General features: G+C 37.4%; 2 protein-coding genes across 4 annotated transcripts; both read right to left on the minus strand.

The window, feature by feature from the left end:
- Positions 1-222: 222 nt before the first annotated feature.
- tmem11 (transmembrane protein 11) lies at positions 223-4,366 on the minus strand. 3 transcript variants are annotated; one of them, XM_014030281.1, is made up of 2 exons: positions 4,346-4,366; positions 223-2,052 (listed from the first exon to the last, which is right to left on the minus strand). In XM_014030281.1, exon 2 carries the CDS (start codon positions 2,043-2,045, stop codon positions 1,539-1,541), a length of 507 nt encoding a protein of 168 aa, XP_013885735.1. In that variant the 5' UTR covers positions 2,046-2,052; positions 4,346-4,366; the 3' UTR covers positions 223-1,538. The 3 variants fall into 3 exon arrangements, with proteins under 3 accessions (XP_013885735.1, XP_013885733.1, XP_013885734.1); XM_014030279.1 differs by lacking the exon at positions 4,346-4,366 and adding an exon at positions 3,999-4,077; XM_014030280.1 differs by lacking the exon at positions 4,346-4,366 and adding an exon at positions 3,443-3,851.
- A 626-nt stretch (positions 4,367-4,992) lies between these two features.
- natd1 (protein NATD1) lies at positions 4,993-9,626 on the minus strand. Its single transcript, XM_014030282.1, has 3 exons — positions 9,403-9,626; positions 7,811-7,929; positions 4,993-6,975 (listed from the first exon to the last, which is right to left on the minus strand). The coding sequence occupies exons 1-3, from the start codon at positions 9,494-9,496 to the stop codon at positions 6,859-6,861; spliced, it is 330 nt and encodes a 109-aa protein (XP_013885736.1). The 5' UTR covers positions 9,497-9,626; the 3' UTR covers positions 4,993-6,858.
- Positions 9,627-12,794: the final 3,168 nt, after the last annotated feature.

A 12,794-nucleotide genomic window follows, 5' to 3' on the forward strand; every position in this document is an offset into this window, starting at 1 on the left:
TATGGTTTTTACCTCTAATATGGTTTTTGGATGAAAGCTTRTATGTAAAAACTGCTTGTTTTGGTAGCAGATTAGCTAACAAATAATTAGCGGTCCTTGCTAGGTACAAATTAAACTCAAGTGTTCATTCTTCCCGGTCCCTGCTTCGGGACTATTCCACCCATCTCAGAAGCACCGTATGACTCATACAGAAGAAATAACAGGGGTGATGTAGTTGTACTCTTGAACATTTGAAAGATTTTATTTAAATTTTCAAGTGAGGAAATGCAAGCTCTGCAAAACGCTGCATGCCTGTGGTTGTGCCCATCCACCAGCCAACACTCAAAGCTGAGCTCACAGTTGGTGGTTGTGTGGAAAATAGAAAAGCTAAGTTTGAGAATCAACTCTTCTCAGGTCCTTTTATATACACACTGTACATTTATTATTAGAAAACTGTGTTCCACCTAAGCACCACAGGAGGAAGATAAAAGCACRAGATTGTAAATTTAAAGTTAACAGTGTTAAGAGTTGAACATTTACAGCTGTTCTGTAAGCCTTTTGTACTCAGGGAAAAGAATGTTTCTTTGTCAAAAAAAAAAGTTTCAGAAGCAAAACGTTCATGTGATCACAGACGTCTAATCTGAAACTGTTCGACATGAACGCCACCAATCCTCAATCTGCCCGCAACGGACAATTAGATCAGTTTTTCATTGGTGTCTACAGAACAGTGAAGCAGTTTATATATCTGGATTACAGTTTATTATCCAGTTGTCGTAAGTCTCCTGTTATACTACAACTTCATTTTTACAGTTTTCCTCGTCCTGTTAGGAGCACCGCTACCTCCAGAGAGGAACACCATGGCAGAAACAAACGATATAGATATTTGATGCGTATTATCTGCAGCATTAAAGTCTCTACATTGGCTTTGTCTTGATGTTAATGTAATATACAAGATGAGAGGAAACCACGGGAGCTGTGTCGTCCATGAACTTAATTGGATTCATTAATGCCAGACAGCCTACTTGAACAAGACAACCTGATTTAACTTGGATCTAGTCACTCCTCTCCGGACATGACGAAAAACAAAAGTAAAAAATACAGAAAAGTACGTTTGAAATATCCTAATATTTAATGAAACGTGTACTGATCAGCAAAAAAGGGGTACAGTTAAACTATGGGGGAAAGAGGAGAGCGCAAGATACACGAAACATGTCTACTTCAAAACATTTGAGTCCAGAAGGAACTGCTGCCGTCGTCCTTTTTGCACTAGCTTTGCTGTGTGAAGAAGATAAGGAGGGCAGGGGAGCTGGCGCAAAAGTACTACGGCGATAGGTGTGCTGTTGTTGTCACATAGAAGTAAAGGAAATGTATGGGGGGTGGGGGTCCCTTCTAGTTTTAACTATATCCCTCTGATCAAAGTTCAAAGTGGAAGCAGCCACCTCAAGTGGAGCTAACCACTGGGCCTGATAGTGACTTCCATTTTTCTTACATCCGGGGTGGGTATGTTCTGMTTTTTTTGTTTTTTCTGATGGTTTTTACATTTTTTTTTCAGAGTGCACTCATACATAGAGTTCGTAGATCTTTTTGGCGCAATACACCAGGGCAGCCAGTGCTATCATGTTATGGAGTCTCTTTCTGTGGACGTCGTCCCTGCGTACCAAAACCACGGGCGTCGAGGAGGTCAGTGTGTGCAGGGGCAGCCGTGACAGTTTCTGGCTGTCGTATTCCACTTGGTACTTGCAGCAGGGATCAAACTGCCACGAAATCCCGTAGAGCGCGGCGCAGGCCACGCTGAAGGCGCCGGCGGGCAGCGCCATGTAGCGCGAGTACTCGGCGGGCAGCGACAGCGGTGTCAGGAGYCACGCGGCGCCTGACAACACGGCCGTCTTGTGCAGGCAGTTCCCCACCGTGATCCAGCGGGCCGTCTCGTCCCCGATCCGCGTGGGCTCGATGACGATGTACTTGTACTGGGCCTCCAGCGCCTGCTCCAGCTCATACTCGAACTGGTCCTGGGCGTTCTCGCCGTTGTAGATCTCGTGCACGATGTAGCAGTCTGACGCCGCCATCACTGCCCTGCGCAGAAACAAAAAAGGAATGCCCTGGTTACGATAGGAAAGCCGCATCACAAGAATTTGTGTTTTGTGTATCTTCAGCCTAATTAGTTCATTCTTACTCGGTCTTTAAGCTAACATTCTTATCGCAACATCAAGGTGACTTAAAAACAATTATATTATTTAAACACAAATAATGCAAAAAATAAAAATCCATTAAGCTGAGAGGTTGTACACACAGGACTACATTTTAACCAACTTTATGCTAACGTATTACCACAAAAAATTAAAAAATTTACTTATTGATGATCTGCTCAATTTGTATAAATAAATGACTGCATAGTCTTTTATAGGGGTGTAAGAAAATATCGATACACTGAAATATCGCAATATTTCATTTCCCCATACTGTATCGATATTCTAAAGCCCTGTATCGATTTTTTTATTAAGGTTTAAAACGTCAACTTTCCTGCCAGCCACTCATTTTTATGTTGTAGTTCAGCCTCTGACCACTAGTTGGCAGCAGTGAGCCAGCCATTTGGCTCCTCTATCTTTTGAGCGCCAGAGAGTAAGAGACCATTAGCATTGTAAGTAAACATTAGCTTCATGCTCCGATAGCTGAATCTGAGCGGAAAAGACCGACACCCTCTCAAAAAAATCGCAATATATCGCCTTGCTTACAGTATCGCAATATATCGGGATATATTGTATCGTGACCGCTCTGTCATGATATGTATCGTATCGCCAAATTCTTGCCAATACACAGCCCTAGTTTTTTAGAATCAACTTGAACTCGTCTGAACGTTCACTTATTGTGTCACTTTTCACTTCGCACAGTCAAGATATTAACAAGTATTGAGAAATACCTTGGTAAAAGTTTCCTCATAACCTTGTGTATGAGAGATGTGGGAAAAGCTTAATTCACCTTAAGCTCACTTTTACGATATTAATTTCGCCCCCTGTCCAAAAGGTTTTTTTTTTTTTTTGTGCCACTTCATTCTGAACCTGTGAAAAGACTCCAGGGATAAGAATGTGTCTTAAACAAATGAGCACTGAGACAATTATGAATCCGACTTTTAGATCCTCTGTTCCCACCAGCCTGTCACACAAACTGTTCTCATTTCTTTAGCTGAAAGCCAGAGATTTCAAAGGCAGAAAATAGTATTTTAGCACCAACAAGATGATTCCCAAAGAGAACCTGGCAGAAACTTTTGATGAAGACCACTTAAAAATATCAGAAGAAAGTCTGGCTGCTTAGACGCAAAATGAAAAGGAATGTTTTAAAACTKTTTCATGGTGTTTTATAAACCAAAATAATCAAGTCTTTGCAAGTTTTGTTAGTTTAACCACTGCTATTTTTTCCTTTCAGGCAATTTTATCTGTTAAATATAAAATATATGAAAACTCCGTACCTGCTAAGAAAATAACATATTAACTCGTTCGTCTTTGAAGCTAACGACCTTGTGGCTAAAAATTATTTGAGGGCACTTGTCTTGAGAACATGTCTGCGGTGTGCTTCAGCAGGGGACACCCAGCCTTTAGCTCGGTCGCTTTCATGGTCAAAAGTTGGAAGGCTGGCCAGCTGAGTTCAGGACCGATTTACTCTCAGAGCAGCTCAAACAGCGGACACTAGCAGCCGAAAGGCAGATCTTTGCAGCAAAAATAAACCTGACAAATCATCACCGAGTTCCAAACGACGCGTGGAACAAAGCACGTTTCCCCCACAGTGACATGACTGCAGTGTGAGGCTTAAATCAAGAGCAGACAGTTGAGTTCCCCGCTAACGACGGCAGCTATTAGCCAGCTAACGTTAGCTAATCAGGGGGYTAAAATTACATTTGTCTTATCTTGGCATTGGAGTTTGTATCCTAAATGAAGTGCATGGTCGGGAACGGTGTGTGCCACCGACAAAACTTTGTCTCTTATGAAAATATTTTCGCTTTACGGCCAAAATGTGGAGTAACTGACCTCTCCCTGCTAACTGGGACACCGCGCCTCCTTCCCAGCGACGCCATGTTGGAAAAAACAACTGTGATTTTAGTTGACGTAAAACAACCCGGTGAATCCTGGGTATTGTTGTCCGCACATACACTTGACGCTTCAATAGAACCCATYGTATGGACTACAATTCCCATGGTGCTATGCGGGAACAGAACCTGCAGCACGTATTTTTGCAACTGCACGAGTTTGAGAGGTCAGGTTAGTTTTTTATTTAACAAAGCAAAACACAATGAATGCATATTTGATTAAATTAAGGTAAATAATTAAAATTTAACCTAACTTCAAATAAACTAATCACCTTCTAAAATACTCACCCATATTGTGCCCTTGTCGCGTGCTCTTGTCAGTCCGCGTGCTGTAACCTGACGTACTTGGATGTTAATGGCTATTGGCTACGTTCAGGAATGTAGCTCGATTGGAAAATACTGTGCGTGATGATGTAACCACTTCAACCTAATTGAGCAGCACTACTGAGTAGTAGAAATAAAACCATGGAGAACATTTAATCCCGTTAATTAATTTCAGTGATTAAAATTATTTATAGTTATTTTTTTTATTCTAAGCTGTTTTTAAACGCGGACATTTCAAAACTAGAGCAAATAATAAGTGTGGCACCTATCTGTAGTCCATAGACTTAAATATATAGATCATCTGTTCTATAGAGACTCCTTGCTGTAGTCCAATTTTATTAAGGCACAACGATACACTATTGACAATTTCATTAAAAATAAACAAAAACAGATAAAATATATATGTATACTTATACCGTAGATGAGCTGATTGTTTCATCACACGCGTATTTTCAGTAAAATATAAACAGAATAAAGAATTAAAAACAGTATGTTTTCAAATATTTTCCCAAATGAATCGCTTGGTGAAACTGTCGTTCCTTATACCGCCACCAGATGGAGCCAAAGGCTGCGATTACGCACAGAATGGCTTTGAAAGCGTTATAAACAGCTTTAATTAGTTGAGTTTATTCAGTAAAAATAATGCACATACATATTTAAAAAGATGCATAAATTAAAAATACTTGGATGACACAAAAAATGAAGACGCGTTTCCATTGTGGCAAAATACACAATCAAAATGACAAAATGGGTTGAAATAACAAAAATAATAAATACCAGTAAACAGAAACAAACATATGAATCTTTATAATCCAGAAAATATAATACAAACAAAGGACTGTAAGACTTGAATACAAAAAGGAAAGTTAAATGAATTATAGGGCCTTCCTCTTAAAGGTAGCTGGTTTAAAAATTTGAGATTTAAATATTCATTTTCTAGAAACTGACAGTATTCTTAAGATCTTTTTATCCTGTAGCACCAGTGTAACTTAAAGAGGACAGGTCATTTTGTAAAAGAAATAACTAAAGAGAACGAGATGGATCAGTTCTGTTTAAAGTGAAAAAAGCTGTTAGAAAAATATTTAAGTGTATTTTTTACAGAATTTTAGTCCCAGTTTCCTTAAACACTGAACCTTTGTACCGGCCCACTTTTAGAATACGTTGTTGTTCCAGWGATGAACCAGTTGTTTCTACATATTAGGCACACTCTTTTGTTTTGCCACAAACGCACAGCATAAACAATGTGATAAGAAGCCTTTTTTTTATTTGGAAAAAGTACAGGAAACAAATCAAGTATAAAACAGTGTAACAAGAACATTAAAACATTTTGACACTGATTTCAGAGAGACCCACCTGCTCAAAACACAAGTCTGACATTTGTTTTTAACAAAACACACAAAAACCTAAAGCTTACACAATAAAGACTTAATGCCTTGGCCTCTATGCCCCCCAAAAGAAACGTTTTAAAACGGGACTTATTTTTATTATTATTGCAGTTCTTGATAAGAATGTCGAGTGCCCTGAGGTGTGCTCCTGCTCAACACTTAAGATTGTRCACAGCAATTTGTTTTTCCTGTAAAATATTTATGAGGTTAACCATATTATTTTGACATCGGCTGGTTAAAAACAGACCCTGTAAAAGCAGAAAAAGAATCAATCAGATTTAAAACAGCAACAAATATTGACAGAACCTGCCCTGAATAGAAGAGTGATGCTAGTTTGAATAAAGTTATTTATATAAATTCAACACTGAAATAATAAATTGCACGGACATCAGACCATCGTCTCTATTAACTCAGTCAGGTTAGACCTTCTTGCTACATTGAGGTTTAAAGATCCACCTTTAATCCACCAATGAATAAATTCAGGACCCAAAAAACATGTTTTTTTTTGTTAATTACAGGGGAAGAATGGCTTTAAGTTTTAACCAAATGAAGCTTTAGGTAAGTTAATCTTTTCAAAATACATATTTAAAACCTGGAAAAAACATAAAAATGCATAATGTTTAGTTTTTAGGATGCATTTCTCACACACCATCATTCACAACAAGATCTCCACACTTGTTTAAAGAAGGGGATAACTAAAACTAGTAAAAAGTATATAAAAAAGGAGCTATAATAAAAAAAAAGTCAATGCCATCAGAGTGCAAGTGGAACCACCARGATACCAAGTGGGTCGACCCGAAGCCCGTGCTCAGTGAGGAGCATCAACAAGCTGTGAGATGGGATCTGGTTCACACACCGAACACCTGCGTCGAGTCAGCGCTGAGAGTCTACCCGGACCTGTCCGGCACCACACTTTGGTTCTTTAACACGTTTCGCTCACTTCCTGCACGCAGTCCCCTCATGTTTATGGATGTAAATGACCCTATGTTCAGCTCTCACACATCGTTGGGTTTGGTTTTTTTGTTGCGCGAGATCACCTGGATTCGCTCGGCGCTTCCCTCCTGAGAGTCTCTTTGACGTCGCCACGTGGGGTCATTGATAGATGTGTTCGAAGTACTGAGGCTGAGGATTCTCTTTGACGTATTTCTGAATGTACCAACAAGTCAGGTGAGCTTTCAGGTCCTCCTCCACCACAAAATCCATGGCTGCCTGACATCACATAAAAACACTAATTCAGTTCTTTCAGTGAATTATTATCATCTTTATAGCAAATGCTAAATAATGTGTACCAGCTACTAGGGCTGTGTATTGGCAAGAACTTGGCAATACGATACATATCATGACAGAGGGGTCACGATACGATATATCCCGATATGTTGCGATACTGTAAGCAAGGCAATATATTGCGATTTTTTGTCCAAAAATTCTATTAAATAAAAACCTCTTACTGGAAAAAAATGAAAAACCAAAATTCATTGTCTCAGAAAATTCTAATATTACATAGACATACTTTTGATACATTTAGCTGTGTTCTGCTTTGTATGCGTTTTATTTTATTTGTTTCATATTGCTTATTTCATCCATGTTTTCAATTATTAGACTAAATTTTGCCAATAAATAGTTTTAAAATGTATTTTTTTTACAGCTTTTAGTTTTTAATGTCAATTTACAAAATGGTCACCCAACGCTTAACAATAGCCTCTACCTCAAGAGGTAGAGGAGCCAAATGGCTGGCTCACTGCTGRRAACTAGTGGTCAGAGGCTGAACTACAACATAAAAATGAACAGCTGGCAGGAAAGTTGACATTTTAAACCATAATAAAAAATCGATACAGGGCTTTAGAATATCGATATAGTATCAGGAAATGAAATATCACAATATTTCAGTGTATCGATATTTTCTTACACCCCTACCAGCTACTCAAAACGTAAATACTGTATAACGTACAGTATAATGTATAATGTACTAAGTGTATAATGTACTAAGTAATGCAGTGTTTGAAGACATTTTTTAAACCAAATCTAAGAGTCAAATGTTAAATACCTTTGCCAGGTGTTTGGCGATCCCTCTCCCTCTATAAGCATCAGGAACTTCTGTGTGTTGCAGGTCCACRGTCTTCTTCCCGACGTATTCATAAAGAAGAACGGCTCGATCCTGAGATCCTGGGAGCAGAAAAAAAAACCTGTAGGATTATCTCCAAACAAATTTGTTTAGAACATCAAGATTGATGTTAATCCACTTCTGATTTCATTATATTTTGTTTAATAGCGACCAGAACTCCTGATCACATTTTAAAGTTGTCTTCTTTATTGGTTSTTCAGGCTTTCTGAGGAGATTTCAAAGATGTTCTGGCTGCTTTTCCACAAGTTTTTAGTTCAGTCTTRGGCAGCGTATGGTGCAGTGTGTGCTTTAAAAAAAAACAAATAAGTGGAAAAGCAGAAAATATAAGAAGTGTCAGCAGGTTTTGAAACTACTACTCAAAGCAAATGAACAGTGACTGGAAGTCTTCTCTTTGTAAATAGTAAAGAATCCAGCAGACCTGACAAATGACCCGAGAAGCAAAGAAAAAACGATCAATTATTTCAGCCAAACTGTGTTATCTTTGCTATTTTTCATAAATTCAGCTAAAGACTGTCTCCGTGACAAACAGCTGGGAACAAGATTTAATTTAAAATCAATATTTTAAGTGGTCTAACAATTTAAAGGATAATTAAATAATTGGTGATGTAAGATTTCCCTTATATGTATTACAAAAACACAAAATAAGTATAAATAAGTATTTATATTTGTGCAGCCTTTGTTTTTAGGGTTATTAACAAAGTTTGTGTACTCAGACCAGTAATATTTGGGGTCACAAGTTTTTGCCATGAATATTTTGTGGGTCAGAAGATAAAAAGTTTGGGAACCACTGGTCTAGTCAACAAAACATATGGTCCATCTCTTGAGTTGAGGAGTCATTATTTATACCTGAATGGTTTATAGGTTGGATTTAATGGCTTATCAAASTAAAAGTCAGAAAACTACAAGAAATTAGGATTAAAACCACTTCAAAGACTACAAAAAAAGCAAAATCTAAAAAAAAAATTAAGAATGACTGAAATGTTTTGCACAGTGCTGTACAARTCTACAGTAAGGCAACAATAGGAAGACATGCTGCTGATAAAAGAGAACTATTTATAAGCTGTGCATCAAAGTCAGGAAGAAAACTGGGCACAATATTCCAGGGAATTACATTTGGTTTTAGTCAATAACTCTTAAAAAGTAATGTTTTCCAAGCGTAAACAATTATAAATTCTTCAGAGTAAATGTAAACATCAACTCGGACTCATAATTCATTCATTATCATTTAAACCGACTGCAGGACAGGATTACGTGAAGGGAAAATAAAGATGTGYAGGAGGAACAGCTGCTTTTTAAAAATACAACAAAAAAAGTGAAGTTACACGAATAAAACTGTCTGTGATCACATTTCTGACAAGACTCGGGTCTTTTCCCCCACAGCTGTGTGAACAGAACAACGCAGCTGTGTCCGAAATGGCAGCTGGAGTCCTTCATGAGGCTAACGACAACAATGTTAGCAGAAAAAAAGCTAAAGCTAACCTGCGCGTGCTTACAAAACGAAAACACCCCCTTACCGTTCAGCCTGATGATGAACTGCCGACGCTTTTTATCGTGTTCCACCTGAATCTGAGAGCTGCTCGTGTCAAACACATTCGTAGCTTGTGCCATAGCAGTGGTGTTTACTGACGGCGAGACCTGCAGCTAACCAGAAATGGCTACATGAGAGACGATGATGAACCGCAGTCAGAGCAAAACYTGCATCTGAATCAGCTGTGAGGTCACGTGACGGCCAGCCAATCAGCTTCCAGGTTGTCAGGAAGGCATGTGGAAGTAAATACAACAGATTTTATAACATAACTCTGACAAATAAACAGATATGCACGTAGAATGCTGTGCTTTGTATCATCCAATAAACCAAACTTCTTATTTTGTTTTTAATAATTAACTCTTCAGGCTTTATGAAGCTTTTTCACATATTTTAGGCTACTTTAGTTTTTTTTTTTCAGCTTTTGTCAACTTCTATTATTTAAAAATGTTAATTATTAGAGTCACTTAAAACTATAATAGCTGTCGAAATATGCACATATTTAGTGTATTCAATTATAATTTTTAGACTTCTTACACAGTTTCTACAGCATAATTGTATGGGAATTAATGTCACTCAAACTCTGGATTTTTACAAAAAATTGCTTTATAAAACAGTTCTGTCTTTGTTTTAAACTAAATTCAGCTATCAATATTTCAATATATCTCAGCAGCTCATTTGCTTATATGATCTTAGCTCCAAATTCTGCTTTAATGCTATCCACTGCTCATTTTTTTGTRCACAAAATTAGTATATTTATACAAATTCTTCTCAGAGCAAACAGGAGTCACATGTGGAGTACCCCAAGGTTCAATCCTGGGACCGCTTCTATTTAATATTTACATGTTCCCACTAGCCCAGATTATAACAAGTTAGTTAGTTAGTTAGTTAGTTAGTTAGTTAGTTAGTTAGTTAGTTAGTTAGTTAGTTAGTTAGTTAGTTAGTTAGTTAGTTAGTTAGTTAGTTAGNGTTAGTTAGTTAGTTAGTTAGTTAGTTAGTTAGTTAGTTAGTTAGTTAGTTAGTTAGTTAGTTAGTTAGTTAGTTAGTTAGTTAGTTAGTTAGTGTAACTATGCAGATGATACACAGCTTTGTATCACTTTATCAGGTCCGGACCCATGGACAAATTAACACGTGGATGTGCAAAATTTTCTCCAGCTGAACAAAAACAAGACTGAAGTTATTATCTTTTTATCTTTTGACCTGAAGAGGAATGATCAAGAGTCAGCYCACAGCTTCAGCTGTGAACGGGCCCAAAATCTGGGTGTAGTGATGGACTCTGACCTGAACCTTCGGAGACACATAAAAACAAAAGTTGGTGTTCTACCACCTGAAGAACATTCCCAGAATTAAAGAACTAATATCACAACAAGATTTAGAGAAACTATTCCATGCTTTTACTTTTAATCGCATTGATTACTGTAACAGTATCTTCACAGATCTGCCAAAAAAATAAAATAAAATAACTATCAGACTGCTACAGCTAATCCAAAATGCTGCTGCTCATATTCTCACTAAGACTAGAAAATAGAGCACATCACCCTGGTTTTAAAGTCCTTACATTGGCGACCTGTAGCTCAGATAATAGACTTTAAAATGCTTCTATTAGTTTATAAATGTCTTAGCACTCAGGTCTTCTGGTTCCAGTCTTTGTATCCCTAGAACTCGAACCAAACATGGAGGGACAGCTTTCAGTTTCCATGCACCTTTAATCTGGAACAAACTCCCAGAAAACTGCAAAACAGCTGAAACACTAAAATCTTTTAAATCAAGTCTGAAAACCCACCTGTTTAGAGCTGCCTTTGATTTTACTGCACATATGTTTGATGTTTTTGATGATGTAAAGCCCTTTGAATTGCTTTGCTGCTGAAATGTGCTAAACAAATAAATTTTATTTACGTACGTACGTATTTACTGACTGACTGACTAACTTACTTGCTTACTTACCGGTACTGACTGACTGACTTACTTACTTGCTTGCTTGCTTACTTACCGGTACTGACTGACTGACTTACTTACTTGCTTACTTGCTTGCTTACTTGCTTACTTGCTTACTTGCTTACTTACTTACTTACTTACTTCCCATCACAATTTCTTTTCAGAAGAGAACGTTACCTTTTTGCTTTCAACCTGGTGTCTCTGATTCCACTGTCATCTCTCTGACCTAACTCAAATAGAACAGATAAACCATCCTAATTTGCAAAATTTAACATCAGTTAGAGGGCGTTTTGGCTGAGCAGAAGTTGCACCAGTCTATCAGCATGGCACATCTAAATAAATGTAAACACCTCTATGTGCACCTACAGTATCTATGTTTTAAACTTTTTAAAGCAGTGTCCAAATTTCATGCTTAGCACTCAYTGGTTTTAATATTGCTAAAACTGTATTAATTATTGGTGCTATTGCGATAATTATTAATTTTGAAAATGAATAATTACAGTAGAAGTCTCTTTTGTTTAGAATTAGTAATAAATCAAAGGCCATCATGTGTTGAGTCAAGAATCGTGCAGTAAAAGTTTAATTATAACCATTTGATCATCTCTCTGTGAATTTGCTCTCTTACAATCTCAGTAATATTTTCATTATTATTTTTTATAAACCTCTGATTAAATGAACATTATGTCTTGATTTTTGATTGTTTTCATTTTTCACAATCAAAATGAGTATCAGGACATGTGTAGCTATCATGCTGTATGTTGATGTTTTACTGTCTATATTTATATGTATTTAATTAAGGTTTTATTTCAGGAGCATATTGCAGGGAGAAGCTCAGATCAGAGCTGCAGTTACCTTTGGGCTCATTCGGGTCATGGCTTCACAGCAGTAAATCCTCAGCAGATCAAACACTCATCAGCTGATATGTTTCACTCAACGTTTGTTTCTGCTGGTGAAATGTGAAAATGAAGACTCGAGGTTAAGCTGAAACAGACCGAGAGCCCAAAAGGTCGTTCTGTCAGGTTCACTAAAATCCCAGTGTGTTAATCCCGTTGAGCCGCCGGACTAATCCTGCAAAACCTTAAGGGAGTCTGTCAGGTCTGATTACATGTAAGGGAGACCGGGTGTGTTTCGCTGGGACTCTTTTTGTAAAACGGAAATTTCTTTGCAGAATCTCATCCAACCAACTGACTCTGTTTGCATCAGATAACTACAGTATCTTATATAAAAGTTTTCCTTGTTTATTTTTACTAGGCTTTTTTATTATTATTTCAAAACTAAAYATGATGTCCAAAGCGCCCAGGTAAGTCAGCATTCATTTCACAACTTAACTTAAATCACTTTATTTGACTTTATAAAAGGGCTGTTTTGTTGTTATTGACATTATGTACAGTAATGGTTTATTCAGTTCAGTTCATTCTTATATATTTTGTCATGTGTCTTATATAT

Source organism: Austrofundulus limnaeus, unplaced genomic scaffold (genome assembly GCF_001266775.1).
Source record: "Austrofundulus limnaeus strain Quisiro unplaced genomic scaffold, Austrofundulus_limnaeus-1.0 Scaffold1034, whole genome shotgun sequence".
Taxonomy (NCBI): domain Eukaryota; kingdom Metazoa; phylum Chordata; class Actinopteri; order Cyprinodontiformes; family Rivulidae; genus Austrofundulus; species Austrofundulus limnaeus.